Here is a 25,546-nt window from a genome sequence, read left to right on the forward strand (position 1 = left end):
AGAAGGCCAAATACTCCCAAAGACATGGCAGCTGTCAGAAAAACCCAAGCAGTTCCTCAGTGTTTACCACAGTATTTTCAAATGTAAAAATAATGGCCTGCCTTAGAATTTCACCATCTGGCATTTCCCTTAGTTACTTAACATGAGGAAGAAAAGATAAATTTCCCTCTAATGATGGAACAAGGAAATTCGATAAGCAAAGGTTAAAAAGCCACCCCTATTTACACTGTCAACTAAAATCCTCTTCCACTTTTAACTAAATATGATGTTCTTCAGTCCCTGTCCCGAACTACTGTCTAAAATTATTATGCACTATTAAACATAGCGAGTGTTCTGGATGCAAATCAGGTAAGACAAGTATGCAGCCTGTATATTAAAAAAAGCAAAAAACAAGAACCCACATATTTCTGCTCCGTGGTTTAAAAGAAAAAAAAAAAGTCTGAAGCATTTTCATATGAAATGCTAAATTAAGACCTCACTTTATGCTTGTAAATTCTGAGGTAAATCATTTTATATACAAATCATGAATTAATGGAAGTTAGCATTACATGAGGAGCCAACAACAAAAGGAATATAAAAATGTTTTCCTTTAAGAAGAATGCTCCTAGAATACTGGCTCAAAACAATAATCAAAGTGCCTTCCTGCTCCTCTGTTATAGATACCTACTTCCCCACAAAATGGCATAAATGAAATAGTTCCATTAATTTACTCCCTACAAAAGTCCACATCATCCACAACTTGTGGGGATGCTCTGAAACATATTTGGAACATATTAGGATATGCAGCCTGCTACTCAGTTTATTTTTTTTAAAGTAGCATGAAATACTAGTACAGTATGAGGTGTGTAAAGAGGTTTTATTAGAATAAACTCTCCCTAAAGATGCTTTAAAACTAACCCATCCACTGACCCATGAAGGGTAAATGTTAAATTCTTATAGTCATATATTCATTGTAACTCTTTGAAAAAGATGGATGAGCTGCGGCTCCTCTTTAAATTACTATGAGATGGGTAAGTAGGTACTATCATCTGGAAGGTGATCACCATCACTAGAACTATCGCCTCCCAGATATTAAAGATGACTGAATTCTGACAAAGGTGGTTTGCTTACACAGCCATAAAACTGCTAGAGTATCTCCCCATCTCTCTCTCACTGTACATATTTGTAACACCACTCATATGAGAAGGTAAGTTTCAGATGTTGTAAAGACAGCTAGAGACTAGACCTTTATTAAACCATCTGCTGTTTTATAAAGCAACATGAGTTAATAATTAATTTACGAACTGCCAAACATTAAAACTACCAAATCTTAAAACAGGAAAGAATTTCTTAAAACAGCAAATGCATGCTTTGCAGCATGAGGATTATTGAAAATCCACTGAAGGCTAAATACAGTGGGTTTAGTTTAAACTGAGTCAGTGACCACAGTTGTGTAGTTTATGGTGTTGCAGCTTGGCCCTAACAGAACGTGGCAGACACTGGAGAAGACCAGTAGGCATTCTGGTCCCAGGATCCAGTCCAGCGACTTAAACTCCATAAATTGGGAGTCCTCAAGACACTACAGACTTCATTTGAACCTGAAGGAGTTCAGAGTCTAAGCCTTAGGGTATCACAACTTTACCATAAGCATCGTCAGTGTATAGGACCATTCAGAACGGTAAACCACAGGGTCCATTTTTGTTGCATTCATGCTGAGCGGGAGCTGAGAGCCAAAAGCTACTGCCTCCTACAGAGGCAAGATCTTGGGCAAAATTAAGTGTTATGCTCTGGTTCCTTCTTCCCACTGAGCTCCAGACAGAAGCAGGATGCTATTGCTGAACTGTGCTGGAAACAAGAACCACATTATCAGCATGATCTCCCTGTATTCTAGAAAACAAGCCAGCAAACAAAAAACCCAAACCCCCTGCAAGCCTCAAAATAGTGCAGAGCTACTTGACAGATTTTTATCAAGTTCTGTGAGTTATGATTCATGAGCGATGCTGGGTGAGCCAGTCACTGCATCCAGTCTTCATGGCTGAGAACTGCAGGCRTTCCCCAAACCCAGCGACAAAACTGGATATAAAGGATCTTCCTCAGGCATGCAAGAAGTATCCCACACATAAAGCACATCTAAACAAAACATACTCCCAGTCCTGAAAGTGACCTAAGTCATTCATTTGAGTAGGATGGGTACAGTGGAATGAGTGCTCTATTTATACAGTTCTCCCCCTCTTGCTGCCTTGAATTCTAGATGGTTTTCAGAGATTGAACAGAGGTTCAGAAATCCACATATCTAACTCCTGTTCCCACTGCTTCAACTATCCTGCTGCTGTTGACCACACTTGCTTAGTGAGATATCTTGCCCACTGAAGAACCTGACAAAAAAATGCTGTTCTTTTTTCAGGCTTTGAGCCAGATTTAAACCATACACCACAGTACTTAGGCCTCATAATTACCAGTTGATATCATCTTAGAAATAGATGGCCCAAACATGTTTCTACTGCAGTAAGCAAAAATTATCAATTACTTCAGTGATGGAGAATTGCCTTTAAGTGATGAGCTCATGTGGTCATAAGAGCTAGAACCAGAATTAAAATTGTGGCTGACTGATAAAACTGTAACTAATCCTGGTGCACATCCCAAAGCACCAAGTTCATTAACTGCACAAAGAAATAAGTATTCATAATCTACTGAGTCAGAGCAGACAGCTCCAGACACCTCACTTCTCTAGACCTGTCTGCACTCCAGAATGCTTGCAGTAATTCCCAGAGTTCCCCAAACTGCTTTAACTCTAGTTTAATGAGAGGCCCTGATATAATACTAGGAGGATTATTTGTCAAGTCTGATACAAGTAGTAAGAACAATAATTATATTTGACATTTATTTAACATAGACAAGGTCAAAATTTTTACTAGTTTTCTTGGTCTTCAGAAGGCCTGCAAGTCTAGCTACATCTATAAGTAAAATGATAGTCAATGTCCTCAGGCTTAGATCCATATTTAAAAAACTGTTTCAGAATTTAGAAATGAAGTTGCTATGAAAGAGGAAAGAATCACATTATTAAAATCTAAAATACTGGTAAAAAACAGGTTGATTTGGAATGAAAGCAGCACAAAGTAAAACCAAATCTAATTCCAGGAGAGTAAATTGTTTTAAAATGGTAAGTGCTTAAAATATATGCCTATATTGTATGGCATTACCTCAGTTGGTAAGTTTATGGTTGCACTTTCAACCACAAGTCCGCTTTCCCTGTTACCTTCTTCGGACTACCTGATTTCAACCTCCAAGCCGCGTAACACTTATTTTATTTATTTATTTTTTTAAACATGGGAAACCTGGAGTACACTAAGTGCTTTGCCCTTACCATCTAATTTTGTTCTCTCTTCCATATGACCCTTGGGTGTGTAGGTTATAATAACTCTGTTTCAACTCCTATTACAGTTAGTGCAGCTGTGGGAATCTAACAGTCAACATCTACAATATCAATAACTACTGCATTCTTAATCAGGAGCAAGCCAAAAGAGATAAGTAGTTGAGTAGATTAGGAGACTTAAGTGTCTCCATTTTAATAAATAAATGCAACTTTTTCTCTCTCTCAAAGTCAGAGGAACTACATAAACACATGCACAAGAACAACAGTATACTCTTAAAAACATAAGCATTCAGGTTTTAAGCTGGATCTTGGCATATCCTCAGAGATCAAGTTTAGCTTTGCTCCTGAGAAGTGTAATGATTTTCCTTATTGATCTGTAAATATTGCATGATAGTTACAGTTTAATAAACTTCCCTGATCAATTTAGACCACAGATCTTACTTATTTACAATTGATTAAAATAGGAGGTGTTTCACAAGCAGTAAAAGGAAACAACTCTTTAAGATGTATCATTGCTTTAGTTCACAGTTCCTGCAGTGCACAGCTCACCAGGCCTGTAATGTATTTTTCACTCTCTAGTGTTTGCTCAAAGACTCTCAAACACAATATAAATTCCTCTGTCAAACCACACAATTATTTTTACTAATCCATTGAGAATGGCAGAAGCTGAAGCATTTGCACTGAGTCAGCCTTGTACAACAATCTAACAGTTCATTCAAGCAGATGCAGGAAGTATTATGTAAATTCCAACTAACTTCTTTTTTTATGCATGAGTACATCACATTAATATTCCTCAGGCAGAAAATTCATTCTTTTGACAGTCACTACTAACTCACCATAGGCAGTTATCACCAGAGCTGTAGCAAACTGAGTACTACAAATGGAACATGCTTTCCTAACTGCTCTAGTTAAAAGGACAACAATCAGAAAAGACGACTTGGTTTTAATTCACACGAGAAAAAATAATCAGAAATAACAGCAGCACTGTGTTCCACAACCACCATCACCAGCACAGATGCTTGGGGAGTTGGTCCTGAATTTGCAAGTTATATATTGTAGATTTTCTTCCAAGATAAGTTTGAAGGGTTTTCCCCCCCAAACTCCAAACAACAGAACTCATCAGTTTAAGGTATGAATATCACAGTTAGATTTTGGGGGTGAAAGTGTTTTTCCTACCCATTAACAACCGCAGCTCATTCTCTATTTTAACTGAAAAATAACATTAGAATTTTTTTCCAGGGAAAAGTCAGAAACTAGGAAGTCTTCACTTAGGTCTATAAGACCTGTTTATTATATATGGTCCTAACAAAGACACTGCAATCACTCTTCACAGAGGCATAAACTGAGAAGAAAGCTTTCTCTGCTGCTTAAGGTTGTTGGAGGAAAAAAAAGCCCCTCCACACAAACTTCACAGAATTAACTGGTACGGGGAAGTTAACAGAGTGTCTTCCTAAATCCCTAAATCTGGGCCACACAGCTTGTGGAAATAACATCATCCCTTGGCTGGAATAACTTTCCTGTACAATTCTACTGAGCAGCACCCGTCTGAGCAAAGCAGCAATGCCTGGCCCATTGAGGTCTTACCTTCCCACGCCAGGTAAGCTTTGCTGCAGGGCTCGCATTAAGGTGCTTATAGCAGAGTTACAAAGCAACTTCAAAATTCAGCTCCAGCAGTCAACAAGAGTAGGGGGTGTCAGGGCCCTGACCAGCCTCACCCACAGCCCTGGCCATGGGTCTAAGTACTGCATTCAAGCTCAGACCTGGGGCTTCAGCCCTTGCCTAAGTTGCATTGCAGGTGTACCTGCCTCCAGCCCTGCCTCCTAGATAGACCTTGGATCTCCACTGCAGGTAACCTGTCTCCTGGATGGACCCCTGTTACAGCAGGGAGCCTGAAGTTCATCCCACTGCTGCATAAACAGCTATATCCCACTGTTGTCCTCCAGCCCCCTTCCCACCATCCCAGCCATCACCTGCACCTTTTCCTTTACCAACACTTCCCTTCAGCAATGTGGTTTCAAGCACTAAACCATTCATCCCACAACAGAAGCTCTTCTCATCCAACAAGTCTAGAGATTCAGCTGGTAGAGAGAATATTCCTTAGACGTCTGCACTAGAGTGAATATCACACTATTGCCTTGACTATCAGAGGCTCATAAAGCCCACAAGTCCAGCGTCTAGGGTCCTAACTGCAGTCTTATTCTCTAAAGAGAATAAATAGGTAGAATAACTGCATCTACTGCACTTAGTACTTCCTCAAGCAACCTCCATCAGCTAGACTCCAATGCAACTCCTAAACGAAGGCCAAGGTACTGCTACAGCATACACTCCTTACCTCTCCGTTATGGAATAGTGCAAACTGCACTGCCCAAGGCATACAAATTAAACCTAGACTCACAAAAATATATGTTTTAAAAAGGGATGTCAAAGATGAATCAGAGAATGTGCCCTGTACTGAGCAGGATGCAACACAGAAGTATATTTGTGAACAAATATCAAATTGTTTATTGTTAAGACACTCAGAACAATTTTTAATTATCTAACCCATACTTTTTATTTCAGCTGTGAATGTAAGGTACTGTATTACACTTAACAGTAGCAAGAGCAAAGGTTTATTAGCTAGTTTACAAAATCTCACAAAACAGGTCAATAAAGAGTGGGGAATGTCAGCTAAAACTGTGACTTACAGCAATACATGATTATAAAAAATAAATGGTTTTATGGGTTTTATATTGCTGTGCTGCATTTGAGATAAAAACATAATCCCAAAGTAGAAAAGTCTTTCCTGCACTGCACTATGGGTAGATCTGTGTTAAGTAGGCATAGCATGTTCCCACTCTAGCCTTTTACACTCACGGAGTTTGGGTGTAAATTACCTTAATGAGGTTGGGTAGAAATTAGCTCTTATATCATAAGAATACAGGCCAGATCTTTACTGAAAGAATATAAATACTCATTCAGTCAACAGGAAGTAATTCTATCCTATAAAAGTAGATGAGTGAAAAAGGAAGAGGAACATCACCCCACAGTCTGCATTAGAATTGTCCCCAAATTACAGTGATGAAAGTGAGAGAAGGATTGCATCCCAAAGAATAGGCATCCAAAGTTGTAAATGCTTCTCCAGTTGTATAGCCATTGTGCTTTACTAGATACACTGTCTTCAGACCTGTGAAGCCCTTGTGTGGGTTTCATTCAGCTAGCTTGCACCTCTTGCTCTCTCATCCTAGCATGTGAAGGGACAGCTTGGTGCCCAGCTCAGTGGTTTCCTCCCCACTGTGGGGCCTGGTTGGCTGATCGTAGCACTGCATCTGGAGTTATTACTAATTGCCACGTTTGTAGGCAAACCTCCCTTAACTTCTCTTGAAAACTTATTATATCCTTATGGCAAAACTCCTCCCTGTCAACCTGCAGGCCACCTGTCCCCATCACATGGCCTGCTGCAGGAGTCTTCAGGACCTGCAACTAAGCAAGTTGAGAGGTGTTTTATCATTTCACATCATTACGTTTGATTTTATTGCTTGGGATTCTGAGATTGTATTTAAAAAGAACTACGGCATGGAAGTGCTATCACAGTTGAGATATTCTGGCATTGTTTTTTGGTCTCTGCTTTGCTCAAAATTCATGAATATGATTTCAACTAAAATTATGTTATAGAAAAATATAGCATAGTAAACAAGCACAGTTCATAAGCACTGCAATGCTTCTTGGAGGTAAAACATGCAACATAGGCAAGAGTTAGAGTGCATCACAGCAGTCCCCTCTTTCAACAAATCCCCCTGTCCAATAAAATACCCCACAGAAAGTCATTTCTAAATGACTATTGGTTGGTTTAGAAGAGCTACATTTAAAAGTGTTATTTTCCAGCAGGAAGGTACAGTTGCATACATTCCATTTGAATACATTGTCATTTGTCACCTCTCATTAAACAAACTGATTTGGCTTTTATCTGCACTTGCATAACAATTCTCTTTAAGAAAAGCCAGCCTGGGCTAGAAGGATTGGAGAGTCATTCCATAACCAGTATCACAGCATACAGAGAGAAAAGAAAAGAAAAAAAAAAAAAAGAAGAAGAAGGCCACTGAGCATGTTTCCAGTGCTGTAACAGATCTACCAACATATTCTATGTCTTATGACACGCCAGGTAGTTAGACCAAATTACCTTTCTGGAAGACTAACAAACAGCCAGCCTCTGCTGCTTCTGTCTCTATATACACAGTCTTTTGCAAATAAAGGAATAAAATAGAACTGTACTAAAAAAACTCCTCCTTACAACTGACTTGAGAGATATCTACATTCAAAATGCCATAAATTCCATTATCTGATATTAGTTGGCACCTGAGCTGTACTGTAGGCAAGACAGCCAGTCTCTAAACATTCACGTTTCCCTCTACCCAAAACCAAAAAAACCCCTACAATTAAAAAAAATCAGGGAAGTAGTTATAACTGTCATTTAAACAGACTTCATTTTGACTGACCAGTTCTGTTGTACCTCTTAAGCCTTTACCTCCTATAGACTGATTTTCTAAGCTGTACTGCGTGACTTGCTTTGCTGAGTCTTACCTGGCTTCATTGCAACATATACCAAATCATTTAAGGGGGGATGCTTTCTGAAGTCACTTCAGGGTTGGATTACACACTTCGAACCTGTGGATGCTATCACACTGAACATGCATTCAACATGGGCTAGCTATCTCCAAAAAGCATCTTTCCCATCTTCCAGGAATTGTGGTGTGCCTTCCTACAGACAAAAAAGGCATAGTAGAAATGTAATATCTGCAAGTAATTTCAGTATTCACTGAAATTACTCACGTTTTTCAAAGTGCAAGCAAGACAACAGCCTCCTTCCATGCCTGCTGTTGTTCTTGACTAAATATCAGCATTTGGTCTTGGTTATTAGTATGTTTAGAGCTGCCAGTTCCTTCAGTGAAACCAAACAGTTCTGCACCTCTTTCTTTTGGTGATGTATGGCTTAAATTCTGGCTAAGTGGTCCCAGAGTCTGTCTTTTAGGGATCAACAATAACAGAGAGATATGCAAGACTAGCTCCAAACACTTGGTATCCTCCTCTTATTATTATTTTTTTAATTGCTAATGTGTGTTCTTTCTGTCTCTGAGGGAATAATTGGTGAAAAGGTTTTCAGGGGACAGAGTGAAAGATACCTAAGAACTGTCATAATGATTTAAAAAATGCAAAAGTTTGATTTCATAGTCATGAGTTTCATTACTGAGAAGCTAGTTCAATAATTTCAATAATTCTACTAGGCCAGAAAACAGCTCCATTTCAACAGAAAACCCACAAAAGCATTCACAAAACCAGGCAAATGCAAATGCGTGTGCTTGTGTGCGTACGCGTGTGTACGTGTGTGTGCATCTGCTTGTCAGGGCTTGATATCTTGTGTTATCCAGTGTTTGATCTGCAGAATCTTATCAAAGATTTAATGAGCTGTTTGTTGGGCAAGAATTGTCTAAGGGGAGATGCCACAGTGAGAGAAATGGTTTAAGAAGAAAAACAGTTGAACGGTAACACAAAAAGGTTGAATTGCATCTTCAGAAACACATTTATGCATGCTTATTCATCTCCACTTACCCATGAAAACAATGCACAGTCAACTCATGTAAACACTAATCCAGGAGGCATACAGAATTACCCAAAGTGTCATTGTGCACGAACTTAAATATGCACTTACTTTACATGAGTGCATGTTCCTCCTAGTCTCTTTGTGTGCTCATGCAGGCTTTAGGTGCTTGTGTGTACACTGAAAATGCACAACTAGCGTTTAAATTAGCCACTCCACCTTTTTCAGTTTGATTTTAAAATTAACAAAACTGCTTATTTAAAAATATTTATGCCTTAGAAACACCATGCTGATGCACACCAGCTGTGAAGTCCTCCTCACACCTTTACACATGCACTGTGTCTATTACACGATTCCTTCTCAAAAGTACCAGGTAATTCTTACTAGAACGGCTTAGAGAGTGGCCGCGAAAGCAGCTGGATGCGCAGCACAGAACAAATCAATATAATTACTTTAGCAAAAGCTACCACCTATCCCTATTACTTCTGTGAGGATAGGTAGAAACATAAAACACATCCATAATGTGTTAAACAGTGGTTTCTCTAACTTCATATATAGGAATTCATTTTCATTTCCTGGGTCCTACTATGAGTGTTTCTAATGGACTGCACAACAGCTCTACAGTGTGAATACTTTTTAAAAAGAGAGCAGCTGCTGAACGCGGGAGTGCCTGGTTTGTTCTCTGGCACTGAGCACCCCCATTGGCTTCCCTGTGTGTTATCACTACAGCTCCCACAGTCTGGGCTCTGAGAGCAGATAGAGAACAATTTGCAGGCCTTTAACAGTACTTGTTATTGCTGTATATGGCAGTAAAGTGTTTGTTTTCTGCACACTCATGCTTGAGGGGAGGGCATACAGCTGCGAGGACAACATCCCTCGGCACAGGGGAATGAGCCTCCTAGAGCAACACGGGAGGAAACTAGCTGAGTAAGAAAGAGCTACAGGCAAACTAGGACTGATTCAAGCATGACTGAATTTATACTGAGGGTACTGTAACTCAGCAAGCACTCTTCTCTCCCCCCCCCCCCACATGCTTCAGCATTTCAGGATCTGGTCTTTATGAACATAAGTACTAGGGAGAGCAATTTCACCAAAATAATGATACATATAGCAACCTGAGTCACTAGGAGTCCACATACTTCTTTGGAAAGAGGTCATAATAAAACAGGCCCGAGTTGGCCCACAGATCTGGTTAAAACTTAGCAAATAAATCCTGTACTATTAAAAAACAACTTCTATTGAAAATACAGACCTTTTACAGAGATCATTTGCTGTGGTGCTATGCATCTGGCATAACTATATTCATGCTGCCTTTGGTCATATCTGCCCTTCAATCTTAGCCACTCCTGAATGTTTTGACAACAAGCATCCTGTACAGGACCCATCACACTCTCTCCTCACTCGCTCTCAAAGATGCTGGTTTTCTGGCGGACAGCGTGGAGGAGAGCCAAAATGGATGTACAGAGAATCATATTGCTGCGGAAACAGTCATAAATAAGTTCTCCTCCAGAATAATTCAGCAGAAAGTGGCCAAATTTCTGAATATAGATAAGCCTTATGAATAAAGCAGGAAAGTCTTCTCAGTGAGCAAAAACGGCTGTTCATTCTGGACATAACAGTCCAGAAGGTTAAACATCTGCAGCTGTTTAAATGCACACTCACTTCTCCTTACAAGTTCCCTAGAAATACTACACGCTATATTGGTATATTATTTACACAGAGGCATTTACATGTATAGGAGAGCAAATTCCTTTGAGAAGTCACTCTGTATTGCAGCGTGAATACTGTACCACTGAAGTGGAAGTTGTTAGTGTATCTTACCAGTAGGCCAGTTAGTGATTCCATCTGTCTTTCTGACAATTTGTTCACAGCTTCCTAATTCCCTTGAGGTTTCTTGTCTGGTGAAAACCCTTGGAATACACCGTGATTGCAGGCTACCCTTTTTTCCAGTATTGTGTAAAGGCAAACCATAGAGCAGAATTTTTCTATAAGACCAAATGCACATTCCTTCACAGTTCTTTCCTATCAAAACTGATAAATTCCCAATTCAAAATTCAGAACAGCTCCAGCCGATTCCCTAAACGCTGGCTCCCCTTTAAGAGGGGTTAAACACCCTCACACCACATAGGTTTCAATAGGAGATGAAGATGTTTGGCCCCTTGTTTAACAAGGGGCATGGTTTGTAACCTGGAGCTTGCTTCAGGCACAAGATATACTGATAGCAGAACGTAGCCCTTTTATTTTTGCTACTTAAATCAAAGAAGTCAGAAATGAGGAAACTAGTTTTTGTCCATCCCATTTCTATGCCTCTCTCTGTCAGCTGCTCATATTCCTTGTTAGCAAAAAGAGCTGTGTAATGCCAAAACAAGAGGCAGTAAAATCCAAATGACATGAACGTAATACATACCACGCAAGAAATTCTCAGAGAAGTTTCATTCACGCCATCCAATAGAGATGCCAGGAAAAGCTTGCTGAAGCACCAGTATTATTTGCTTGCCTGAAAAGCTAAGAGCCTCAACAGTCAGAACAACTGCAGATTTTCAACAGCTTCAATATCCTTCTCAGGAGTTTACTTAGGCAGCTGAAATTGCAAGGAGCTAAATTCTGCCCTCGTGTATCTTCGGGGGACCTGCATGGAATTTAGTAAGACAGCAGGTATAAAAATAAATACAGCTTTTGGCCCACCAATTTCAATGGAGATTTTGACTATAGTCTGCCAGTCAGATAGGAGGTTTGCTTGTTTTCATTTCTTTTTCTGCTGTTCTTGGTCTTCCACAGGTTTTATTAGATATCTCTGAGAACACTGTCACACCAAATTATTTTACTAGGACTAATAAAATTGCTTTTCAAATGCTGTCTCTAGTAATTAATACTTTTGTCATTAACCTAAGCTCCATGACAACGACAAGTGGTAAAAGAGCTGCGGTGGTCAAGTCACATTCCCTTTTCTTTGCCAGTCTCCAGAACACAGAATAACCCTCCTCCCCTGCACAGTTAACTGAGAAAATCATCACGAATTGCACATATGATCCCATATTGCAAGTTTACAGAGTGAAAAGGGGAAGAAAGACTGGAGACAGATCCTCAGATGAGGTACACTGTCACAGCTCTGATTTCCCAAAGAACATGGCCCACAACATAAATCTTTACTGCCCACACAGAAATGAATGGGATTTGAATAGGGCATAAAAACATCCCTGTGCCAAATCAAAGACCTCACATGCATTTTAAATGATAACACCTCTAAGTAACCATACTGACATTGTGCTATTCTAATCTGTATACGGGTATGTCTAAATATATTCTTAAAATGCTTACCCTTATGTTAATATTATGCTGAATTCAGCCTCCTAAATCTTGACTCAAACAAGACTTCAGAGGATAAAATCATCAGTGAGTGAAATCTCAATGAGTCCAAGTGGGCCAAGATTTCACCTATGGAACCCTTTAAAAACCTACTCTTAGAGAGGAAAGGAGATGTGAATACATTTGGAGATTATATTAAAACAATGCCATTTAAATTAGCTCCCTGTTCAAAATATTTGCTAAATAATAAAGCATGTGTTCTTTTAAGCAAACTTCCTTTTTACTTTAAAAAGCTCGCTTTTTAATGTTTCAACAGTGTATTACTAAATAAACTGACAAAACATCTCAGAAACTAACATAAACGTGCAATTTTAATGCCTTCTAATCACACAAATTAGCACAAGATTTTTATACTTGTGCCTGACCTTCTTCAAATTATCCCTCCATTTTGGCTGAATCAGAATGAGCGTGGGCTATTTGATAAAAAACACTAAGTGTGTGAAATGAGGGGCCCTCATTGCTTCTGCCAGACTCCTCTTGACAGAATGATGATAGAAGCATCACATCCCTGGGAGAGTAAATGCAAACTGACAAGAGATGAGCCTTTAGATGTTGAATATAATCTTGAATTGTGCTTGAAGTGTCTTATTATCTTGTCTTTTGATGTCTGAAGGGGTGGCTCATTGTTAGAAAAAGGAAAGCCCTTGCACATCTTTGCCGTCTTTAAAAATTGTTTGGCCTTTAACAACTGCTTTTCCAACTAATGTCCATTTCTCCTGACAATAAATATGGCAGGTCGTCAGCAACTGACAAACAATTTACTTTACATGCCAGGCTTTTATGGTTTTTGAGAGCTCATGTGGAAGCATATTTTAAAAAGCAGTAGGAAATTAGCACCATTAGAAATGTTAAGATGGCTGCATGCGTATACGTTACTATGTGGTTATTCATTATTGCTATGTTCTGCAGTTTCTGTTTTAAAGTCTTGTCTTTACTGCAATCAGACTTCTGCTAAAGTTCTTTATTTATCATTGACTAAAAATAGTCAATGAAAAATAAAGAGCACGAAGCAATTTTCTTTTGCTCTAAAAAAGCACTATTATAGATACAGTACATGGCTAATGCATAAAATCATATTTATTAATCATAACAAATCAATATCAGTAGTGGTACGGCACAGTTTACCTGTATTGCAGACCCTCACAATCACACCGCTGTTTTTTCCCCTTCAACCAGCTTGACTTTTTTTTTTTTTTTAACTTAAAGGTTTAATGACGAATCAGATCAATATGATTCCTTAGCAACTAAATCACAGGTGCACTAGTTTTTCCTGTCACAGAACCAGTTTTGCAAAAGCAGTCAAGTTCTTTTTTCAGGTCTCCGTCACTCTGAGAATCCATAAGAATTCTCAAATGGATCATAAACTGTTACAGGGTTCAGGTTATTGTATCATTATAAAAATGTATAGATACACTACAGATGACAAGACATGCAGCTCTCGTGCTAGTCTATTACAACCATCTGAATACCATAAGAAATATCAGATATAAACAAAATAAAACAGTCAGCAGTAAGCTGTCTTTTAGGCAACTTTTTTTTTTTTTATGGTTTTAACCTGTGTCGAACTACAGCAGTTTTATGAATCCAGAGAAAGGAGAAGACAAAAACAGAAGAGTAAGTTATTAAAAATAAATGAATAAAAACCTTAGCAGACCCTAGAGACTTTACATCTTTTTAATCACTGTAAGAAAGGGCCCGATTATGCTCCTACTGATAAGCATAAATGTTTTGCTCCTACTTTGCAGACAGGTAGAGCATAAAACAAAACACTGCCTCCAAGCCCCCTCCCTGCTGGTGCCCTCCCTACCCCCGGCCAGACCCTCTGCTGCAAGGAGCTCCTACTCTGCATTGCAACATGCCAGAAGAGCACAAGCCTCTGCACCAGGCTGGGCTCCGCCACAAGGCACCAGCTTGAAATACGTGAGGTGCTATTCAAAAGCCACCGGGCATCGTTTTACTCGAATGAGACAATGGCAGTGCAAGAAGGGGCTCAGCCTCCGAGCAGGGGCCCTTGGAGGTCCAGGGTGCTAAGACGGAGGAGTCCTGCAAATCCAAACTTGCTTGTTGCCTGGGACATCTCACCCCAGTAATGCCTTTGCAGCATCTGCGCCTTCTTGTATTCATTGCCTCATAAAAGCAAAGGGATGTGGGGGCTGGGGGCAGCGAGGAGCACCAGCTGATCGAAAGGGTGGTGGTTTTTTTTTTTGGTCAGCAACCGCTATGACAGGGTTCACTGTGCTGTATCCATGCAGTTAAAATAAGACGACTCTGAAAGCAGTGTATCAAATCACAGAAACAGAGCCACACAAGAGTTTCCTTCACACTTTCCTTCACACCAGAAGGGAGGGGAAAAAAAAGAAGGAAAAAAAAATCAAATAACTTATGCAGATGCTTTTCTTGCTGGATGTTATGATTAAGTTTACTGTGTTTATGAGAATAAAGTATTTTCCATTAGCAGGGAAAAAACACGAGAAACATTAAATATTTTCATTTTCATTTTTTCCCAGCTGTAAATTTCATTTTTCTTTGGAGATATTTGTGGCTTGTAGTCCCAAATATTTATGATATGAGGCAAGGAAGTATAAGAAAGGAGGTGAACTATCAGGCCTGTAAATTTACAATCACCTTTGAGCTAGTATATATCTGTCCATTTTTTCTATCCTGTTGATATTTCTAGTCATGTTTTTCTTTCAGTAATAATCCCTTTTTACGATCCTTTATTCTTCTTAAAAGCCTAATTATTATGATAATAGGCGCTTCCTGTCCCATAAACACTCTCTAAAAAACTTCTCTATTTAATAAAACATTTATGTAATTTTTGAAAATGACAAACTATTTCTGCCCCATAACGGGTCAGATACTACTCCTTTTACATCTCTGTGTTGAATCACAAGTGTTGTAATATGTAAACATACTTGCACAATGCAACAGAAATCCACAGTAACACAAGACTGGCAAAATAATTCCTCTTTTGTTAAAGAGGAGCACGGCACAACTATAAAGCAGTTTCCCCTGCCTCTCAGAATGTTTGTCTGTTTTTAAGTTAACAACATGCGACTCTATAGACCACTGAGCACATTAGATAGGTCTAGACCTTGAACTGGTATACAAATACTAAATATATTAAGTGCCCCATTGAAGCCTATGGGCTTTCTGCAGACACAGTGACTGGACATAAGAGACCTTTCAGAATCTGACCTCACATGATTATTCAAATTCCTGAACAAACACGACCTCTCTACGCCACGTGAATAAATGTGAACTATATGCAAAATAAAATATAAAAACTGCCCCAAACTGTATTTGCTTAAGAGATTGGGCTGAATCCAAATAATCTTTCTTCCTCTCCAGTTAATACTATGCAACCTCAAGAAATAATTACACATACCTAATAGGATAATATATTAAAATATGCCTTAAGGTACATTTACTAAAAAAACAATTCCACCTTCTTGATTAAACACAGGTTTCAGATCACAGTCTTCAAGTAACAAAACCCCCAAACCATACACTTCAAACAAAAACATGGAAACCTAAAACACCCTTTGAGAACATGAAGGCAAAATGCGCTCAGGTTGACCCAAGCGACAGCTGCCTGTGCACAGCTACACATGCTTCCAGATGGGTGCGCGCACACACACACACACACGCGTGCACACACACATGTGGAAGAAGAAAGGGGGAGAGTTCAGACAAGGTGGGTAACAAAGCGCAGCAGCAGGAAGGGAAAGCAGGCTGCGCTGTTTTGGCCGAACCTCGACTTTACAAGTCTTGGTGTTTGTCGCACGAGCCGCAAGGCTGGCTTCTGCTTCCTGTGCAGTCTCAGAAAGGATTTCCTTCATCTTCCACTGGAAGAAAACTGACTGCTAGTAATTCTTTATTCAACAGCTTAAAAACAAGATTTTAAAAAGTAAAAACAGGCCTACATGAAATAAGAGACTGAGCAAGCAAACGAAGATGGCCTGTTGAACCACTAACAGCCATCAAACCATACAACCACCATCAGGACTGAAACACACAAGTATTTTTAAAAGCTACTATTAGAGCACCTCTATAAATGCCACAGAAGTTTTCAAAGAATTAACCTAATAATAGATTGATGTAGTGAATACTGTTTTTAATAAGGGAAAATCATCTTAATTTCTCATTTGTGTAATGTCCAAATCTTTACAGCACCATGAAATTGTTTTAGGACTGTGATTTACTATTGAGTTAAAATAATTTACATGATATTCTAGACACACTGACTGCTATATATATATATTTTTTTTCTTTTTTTATAAATAGACTCTTACCTTTGTCCTCACTTTCAGGTAGTATTTGATTGACTGTTCTCTTTTCTGAAATGTACCATATTCCTTAATACAACTTCAAGCTGTTCAGAAATTAAAACGATGGTTTACCTTTCAGAAAAGAAAGGACATGTGATAAAAACAAAACAAAACCCCAACTCCCCCAACAACTCTTGTTGTGTATTCAAAAATAAAAACAAGAAATCCAAGATACTTTGAGGAACAGACAAGTAGTAGCTTAACACTAAACAAACACGTTTTGGAGTGGAAGGGGTGTGGGTACTACACTGATTCGGTAGATGTAGATAGCCCTGGAATATCTACAAAACAAACCCAATTTCAGKCTCTGAAAACAGCAGGCTTTATTTAGCCAGACTGGAGGCAGCACTATTCTTCTCTAGATGACCTCTGCTTTCAAAGCAAAAGGGCTCAGTCCTGCTTCTGAGAGCATCAAAGCTGTATCACAACGTAAAGCAGGAGATGTCACAATACAAATCTTCCTTTGTTTCATACTGATATTGATTTTGATTTTTATACAATGGGAAGAAGAAAAGTGAGACTTTACATTAAAAAATATCAAACCATTTCCATGACAAAATACTCCTGTTGAAACCCACAAATTATGACAAATAAAATTTTATTCTGCTTTTGCCTTTGCTCATCATTAATTTTCTGATTTAGTTGTCATTTTAATGCAACTTCTACCATTGATCTTATCACAAGTTATTTTTGGAACTAGCAAAATCATGTTATTTTGGTAGTACTAATGATAACATTGGTACTAATAGTACTAGTAACAAATGTAGGAAAATAAACCCTTAGCGAAAAAAAAATTATACTGAATACATGATTATATCATAAAGTATTTAAAAAAMCCCATGAAGCTGATCTTCTGACCATCTCTCCCCAAAAGAGGGATCAAAAGTGATCGACATAACAGAAGAAACAGCTCACTAAAGAAAAAGAATTAAAACAAAGAACCAAGAAGTGTCAGAAAGAACAAAACCTAGGTAGACAACACAACAAGAAAAAACAAACGCTACATAGGATATTAAAGAGAAAAATGATCCACAGGAGAATGGCAACTGTTACTATGAGCTTCCTACAACTACCTCTGCCTTTGGATACTTTAAAAAATTTATTAACCTGACAGCAGGAAACTTCATACAGATTGCCCCCTGACAGGGTGCCAGCTTGGTATAAGCACTTGCTATCTCTTTGTTTAGCATACGGAAATCAAGAGAGGTGTTAATGTGCACATTTGAGCAAATACAACTTCTCCTCTGCCTGCCTACCTTGTGTATTTCCCTCGTGAACTTGCTTAATCATGGGAAGTCCAATAAAACATCCAATTCTCTTTCCTTCTCTTTTTCACGTTCGCTTCCTTTTTAATGTGCAAGCGTCTGATCTATTATTAATCTCAAAATACAAACCAGCAAGGATCTCAATCAAAGAAAGGCACAATTCTTTCACAAATTACCTGTTTACTGTCTGATAGCCGGCAAGTTTCCCTTTGAAACAGCCAGCCACTTAATGTTGCTTTTAAGCAAGTTAGTTTGTTGTTGTTATTTTTATAACTTCAAAGACAGGGAGAAGAAAGATTAACTAATTAAGATTTGTCATTCAGCCATACAAATTACATACTAAGGCCTTTAGTCTTTTTTCCTTCTCTCTAACCTTAGTTACTCTATATAGAAATACAGATAATCAGACTTCAAGCCTCATTTAAGAAACACAGACACCACACACAAACTTAATTCGAAAAAATTTAACGACGAAGTAGTCACAAATTCATGAGGCCAAACAGAATCGTCTTCTGCATTTTTAAAAATACGATTCAATTTCTCCTCACTCGAAAGTTGGGTTTTTTTAAAATAGGTTTTCTTTGTCACAATTTAGACACAGCAATAAGAGACTGATTTATTTCCATAAAAGCAAGGGAATTTACAAGTGGGGCTGTAATATTTGCTCTTTGTTAGCCCAATATTGCTTTCATTGAAGCTCAGTGGAGTAGGAGTCCAGCCTGTTCCGAGTCTGCGTTTATGTTTTAGCATCAGCACCACCACTGCCCGAGCTACCTGCAATACCTAGGCACAGCAGGGAGGCCGAGTTAAGGATGGATTTTCTATCTTACCATTGCATCATCTTTTGTGTTTAATAATCATAACGCCTTCTTCGGCTTTAATGGGCATTTACTCCCAATTCACAGGTGCATCCCCCACTGACTTCAGTAAGAACTCCACCTCAAGGCACCAGAACAATAACATTATCCAGAGTCACTATTTAAGACCCTAGCTATTTGCAAACACCTACTTAAAAACACTCATGCTGAATGCATCCTTTAGAAATAGTCCATCATGGAGCCAGATTTTCCAGATTCTTTAGAAAACTTATTTGTTATTTGAGCAAGACACCACTATATTTTAGAATACGGATTGACAAGCCTGTATTATGGCCTGACTCTGTAAACATGTCAGCAATTAACATTCCTCATTGACACAGCTGTCTTAACAAAACAGCCCTCCTAATCCACACATTACTTGCCTCAGTAAAGGTATCACACATTCAAGCACTGGCAGGATTGGGCCTATAGCCCTTACAGATTGCATGGATACCGACAGTGTCTCAGAACAAAGCATCCACAGCCTGTAAATTACTGTGTATTTACGGAATAAAATTATGTGAAGAGAGGGGAATCTTTATATGCAGATTAAAGATCTTTCCAATGTTTGCAATGCCTAAAAGAAGGCTTCGATTTTAATACTGAGATGATTTGGGCCATAAAGTTCTCTATAAGAACAGAAATACTCACTAGACGCTTAAAAGGCAGCAAGAGCAAAACACACACATTGCTTTCTTTCCCTGAAATTACCAAAACTTATCAAAATGTTCCTGACGGGCTCAGATCTTTTAGGCCTTTAAAATTTGAGCATTCAACCAAGACACAGAGCAGCATCCTTAAATGCACTGATGAAAGGCAAGCTCTCAGACCGCCGGCCTCTTCCCCCCCCCCGGCGGGGAACGCCGTTAATGACTATAATGTGAGCTTCCCCACACCAACCTGCCAGTGACCTCTGCTCTGACCTGCGCAGACCACTGTCTCAAGAGGTAAAAGACAATTTAGTCCTTTATCCTTTGTAACCAAAATGACTCCAGTGCCATAAATTCTAATCAAAACAACTCAGATTTAAAAAAATAAAAATCAGATATATGCTTTCCTGAAAGGCCAATACAAGGGATCTACTGGCAAAATGCTATCAGCTAGAAACAACTCCCCTGTATCGCAGCTCTGCTCTGGCATGGCCAGGAATGCTTCTGCATAAAGAGGCACACCGTTCTCAAACGGGGGGGACATACTGACAGGGAAAACAACATCCCAGATCCTATTCAGGGTTTTGAAAACAAAGCTTTGTGTACAGAAATGTGTACAGACTCATTTAACACACATATTTCCACACACCCCCCAAATATTTCAGACATACATGTCATTATGAAAAAGCAGAAAACTGCTAGGGAACCAAATAAAACCACAGTCTTTACTTCCAGCAAAGAAAACCTAAGACTTCATGTCATTGGAACAAAATCTGGCCAGTGATAAGAAAGATTAGTGGTCAATTTTTTGCTGTCCTGCAATCATTATATAAGAAACACTTCTGCTCCACAATTATCGGCTTGCTCAYGTACTCCCTATGCACTTACGGTTTTACCTACTTCGGTAAGTTTGATGTGTAAAATGGCATATTCATTCTCAAAGAGTAACTTTTTATACTTCAATAAAATTATCTTAACATGCAAGTGCACCTCTAGTTTTATTTTGCCATCATGAAATTATGTCACAAATTAACTTGGATTAAGGATCCGTTAAGTATTTGATCCAACTCCATGAAATCAACCACAGTCCACAGGGGTCTGTGGGGCTTGGATTAGGCACTTTCTTCCCGGGATTTTTACTGTACAGAGAATTTTATACACAATATGCCTGGTGTCTGGATCAACTTAAGTCTTAATAGTTATAATATTTCAGAGTTGAACATGAGGGGTGTTTTTCTTAACATTTTTTTTTCAGAGTAATGCTTGATAACTTATTCTAAGTTTGTTTAAGGATGCTGTGTATAAAACCTACTAGGATTAATAAATTTAGGATCAAATCCTAATGTGTTTGTTCAAGCAAAGCTCCTATTTAACAAAAGCTCTCTAGTAAGAACTGCAGAATTTGGCCCTGTGTTACTATTTGAAAGCATAGTGTAGAGCAAGACAAGTTGATGTGAAAATGACAGTGCCAAGAATGTCAACAGCTAGCTACAGTTTCTAGTCTTTTTATCAGTTCTGAGCAGAACATGATTAAAATAGGAGATGCTGCCTCACAGATATTTTAAAGAATAAATAACACACCAAAAAATCTCCTGCAGAACCACCTTGCCTCATGCTGCTGAACAAAATCAGTATTTCTGTGACAGAAACACTGTGGCTGTTCTAACTCCGCGCATCAAAATGTTACCTCTGAGGGAACACATTTCAGAATAGAGAGCCCCTTCCCCAAATTTTCCACTTCAGAAAGCATTTCTCACCACCTTTTTCACTCCCCTCATGTTTCACATGATCTCACTATCAAAAGTTTTTGCACACAGGTATTTTCAACAGATGCCGAGAAGTCCACGGACATAAACGCCCGAGGTGAGGGTTACACATCTGAAACCCTACGGACAACAGATTAGCCTTTTGTTAAAAGCCAAACCAAACCAAAACCCCACCAGGCCAACAACAAGCAAACACAGCCACTCAAATCACAGCTGCTCTTGTCCTGATCCTCAGATAATGCTCTGCCACAGTGGCAAAGCACTGTATTCCCAGACACCGGGCACCAGTTGCAGGGGGGAGTAGCTTCAAATTGCAGGAAACTTACCCCAACCCGTGCTGGTGTTGCCAAGACGTGAGGAGCCGCAGTGTTCACCTTCTCTCTCGTTGATGGCAAAGCATCCGTAAGAGAAACAAACCAAAGGTTTACTCTATACCTTCCCACGTCAAAAATAAGTGTAATTAATTGTAATCCTGCAGTTTCCTCACCTCCAGTAGGGTCTATTTTTGAAAARGTGCCATTTTTATGATTAATTGCACTATCTGCTACCAAAACAGGAATTAAATACCTACTGTTACTACAGTATGCAGTGAAATACTGAAATAAGGAAGTTGTTGAGAAGTGGGGGCAGGGGGGAGTTTTCGGAGTAGGTACAGGTGAGCAGTGCAGGCCATTGCAAGACTCACACCATCCAGCAGAAGGTGGCCAAGCAGACCATGTCAAATGAGGGAGAAGAAAGCTCTCCGCACCTAATCATTCAGTTCAATTCATCCATATGAAAATCCGACTCATGAAATATTGCTAGGGGTAACAAAACAGGACACTCAAGTGCTGGTCATTCATTCCAACTAAATCAGGACATGATTTTCACTTTTTTTTTTTTTTGAAAACTTTTCTCCATGGGACTGTTTCCTCCCCTTGACTTCCCAAAACGCTTCTCCCTCTCCTGCCTAACAGATTTCTGGCAAATTTTTACCCAACATATATTAAATGATAGATTATAAACAGAAAGTTTTTGTCTCTCATCACATGAAAGAAAGTTAGAAGAGAAAAATGTTGACCTCTGTGCCATCATATGTCAAAAAAAGTCCAAAAATAGTGCAATTTAAGAAACTGCAAAGTTAAGGCCAAAGTATGCATTCCTAAGACACTATTAATATTTCTAAACAAAGAGAAACAGCTACAGAATAATGCTTCATATTTATGCACCATAGCTCTCAGTAATACTACACTTAATTACTGTATTTTAAAGGCTTGTTGTAAATATAATCTAAAGAATGTATCCACAGCATAAAGTCTAAATACCTTTATTTTAAATAAATTTCATCAGTTTGATCCCCTTGTGTATCAAAATAGCCTCACTGTCCTTTCTTTTAAGTTCTCAAAGTTACTAAAATTAACCGGCAGGGGCTGCTGCTAAAACATCTGTAGCATCTGTCATAATTGTAACATAACCTAAATAAACAGTACCTAAGTTCATACTGAGGCAGTTAAAGTATTTTGCTTACTTTCATTTACTTTGGCACTATCTTTTTAGCAGTATATTAAAAAAACAGGCTAGCAAACATCTTAGACTCAAATACACACAGCACAATATATTAATTTGTAGCTTTTTCATTATGCCTTTTAGATAAATTATATTTACAATTCAGAAGGAGAAAAGATATTATTGCACATCATTTTTATCCCATACGGCAACTCTAATGAAAGTATCTGTATATATTTCAGTATCACTGTAGAGCAACCAAATGACAATGACTCAGAAAATATCCTGCCTTTTATTACAGGACTTGCTTGATCTAAAAACAAACACAAACAGACATTTCAGTACCATCAAATTAAAAGTCCGTTTTTGTTCTGTACATACCTTACTATATTTAATAGGTGCACCCTAAACATTTCATCAGATAAAATACATACTGTTAAAGATATTTACACTACTATACACAAGAAGTAGCCCTCTGAATTTTAGGCATTGCAATTATTTTTCTGGGTGAAATGGACTAAAACAATTATTATATGGTGTTTGAACATTCAAACTGCTCAGCGGAAATTATGCTTTCCATGGAAACAAAGATTACTAAGGGGGTGCTTAAAAATAGATGTGATACTCAGTAATGGTCATTACTGTAACCCAGAAATTAAATTTTAGGATTTTATTATTATTCTCCCATATCTATATGAAAGTTAGTTAATAAAACATTCTGTACTTTATCTCTATCTTGTAGTAAGGGAAAGGAACAATTCTGAAGAAAAAGTGCATGTATTCTTTTGTTAAAGAAATCTTGCAGCTGGAATACAGAAATCTGAACACTGCTACAGATTTCCTAACAGATTAGGAAATCAAAACTTGAATCTTAGAAAACAGGCTCTCTTCCCCCTTCCCCCTCTCCTTAAAGCTGCTTTCCCTTTGCATAAGGTCTTTTTCCCCCTTAAATTTCCACCTATAGGATCATGCAAAATAAGGAAATGCTCTGTTTCTATTAAGGTTTGTCTCAAATAAAAATAATTAAAAGGAACTCCTTCAGGAGAGCAATCGCTCTAAACCCAAAATGTCACTATGTACCATGTAGTGCTGCTCCAGCTCAGACATCTATCAACATCTATCACTCAAGCATGTGCCTCAACAACTCTGCTCCCTTTTCTGATTAGAGATCAGAGTTGCTTGAGTTGGCTTACAGGGTGTCATCTGTTAGAATGACAGATGTCTGTGTTGGAGTGTTACTCTTACTGCTCTTGTTTTGATTATGAAAGGTTACATTTTTATCAGGCATAAGTTAGACTTTTTAAAAAATAAAAAGTAAACAAGTAATTTCTCCTCGCACATGCTTTAGAGGAAATATTTTATTTCTAACTTAAGAGTACTGCATATAGATCTAATGTTTTTAGAATTTGGTAGCCTTTGTTTACTCAATACAGTGTTTCCTATGGGAATGTTTTAGCTGTCTTCACCAAGCTTTATCTTTACYATATAAAATGCTTACTCTTCAGTTTAGTCCACCTTTAGAAAAGGCTGAGCATGTGAGACACGAGGATTAGCACTTACAGCAATAAATGTTATTGAACTATTTCAAGAAAGAAGATTCCTTCTCTTCCTTTTTTTTTTTTTTTGGCATTAGAGACCACAGATTAAAAAAAAGAAAAAAAACAAAAAAAACAAAAGATGTCTGCAACTTGCATAAAATAAGTTCATTGTTGACAAAAGTTTTCAGGATGCGACACTGTCAGCCTGGTAGCCAGTTGGAATCGGAGCGTGTGGCTGCATGCCTGCACGCTCCAAGCTACTCCTTGGTACTTACAAGAAAATTGAGTGAACAGGAAAAAAAAACAAACAAAAAAACCACAACGGGGGGAGACTGCTCTTCCGGACAACATGGTAGCAATGAAATGAAATACCTAGACAGACTTACCGAAGAGCTTGCTGGGAGTGTCCTCGCTGTCATTTGATTCCACAGGCGCAAGCAGGGGCTCATTCAGCTCGTTGTCTGAAGTAGCTGCCTTGTCCTCACCTCTCAACTCTGCATTCATTTCACTCCGCAGTGACAGCAAGGGCTTACTGACTTGTCCAGCTATCATTGGATCCTAGAATGGGGGAAAAAAAGAGTGAAGGGGGGGGAAAAGTGGCGGCTTTGGTGTGCATATACTCTCTTCCTCTCTCTCTCTCTCTCTCTCTCTCTCTCTCTCTCTCTCTCTCTCTCTCTCTCTCTCTCACACACACACACACACACACTCTCTTTCTCTCTCTCTCTCTCTCTCTCTCTCTTATCTCTCTCTCTCTCTCTCTCTCTCTTATCTCTCTCTCTCTCTCTCTCTCTCTTATCTCTGGCTGCTCCTGCTGTTATTGCTGGCTGCAGTCAAGTGAAGAGCTATTACAGATCCAATGAGTTTTCCATTACTCCCCACCCTATTAAAGCTCAACTAGCATGTGAGAGATTCAGGATGCTTTGGAGAAAAACTTCTATGAAAGCAACACAACCAACACAGCTTTAATTGTGGGATGTGCTTTTTTGTGTGCATGCTTTTACACCTCGCGCTGTCCTTAACGTAGTAAGAAAAGAAATTCCTGTAAGCTCCAACACCACAGAAGAGGAGCACCCTGTGAACATTCCACAGTGATGTAAAGAGGCATCCTCAGCTGCACAACATTAACAAAATCAAAATCACAATTTTTTTTTTAAACCATTCAAGTGCGTCAATGAAAATACACAGCAACAAATAGCCATCCCATTATAGACATTCAATAGAGCTACAGATTTCTAACTATTCTTGTCTTTGGGATACTATGCTCCAAAAGTCCATAAACACACACACAAACACATATTTCTGTTTTTAAAATAAAATATACAGAAACCATTTTTTTTTAAGAAAAAATCAGGGAAGATACTTAC

At 38.6% G+C, this 25,546-nt stretch overlaps 1 protein-coding gene across 1 annotated transcript in view; it reads right to left on the bottom strand.

Annotated features, from left to right (window-relative positions):
- POU6F2 (POU class 6 homeobox 2) overlaps positions 1 to 25,546 on the bottom strand; it is a 311,703-nt gene that overhangs the window by 227,840 nt on the left and 58,317 nt on the right. The window contains exon 2 of the mRNA XM_026082027.1: positions 24,569 to 24,740. Coding sequence (XP_025937812.1) covers positions 24,569 to 24,740 — 172 coding nt within the window. The remainder of the gene's footprint in view (positions 1 to 24,568; positions 24,741 to 25,546) is intronic.

This window comes from Apteryx rowi, unplaced genomic scaffold, assembly GCF_003343035.1.
Source record: "Apteryx rowi isolate R43461 unplaced genomic scaffold, aptRow1 scaffold_565, whole genome shotgun sequence".
Lineage (NCBI taxonomy): Eukaryota > Metazoa > Chordata > Aves > Apterygiformes > Apterygidae > Apteryx > Apteryx rowi.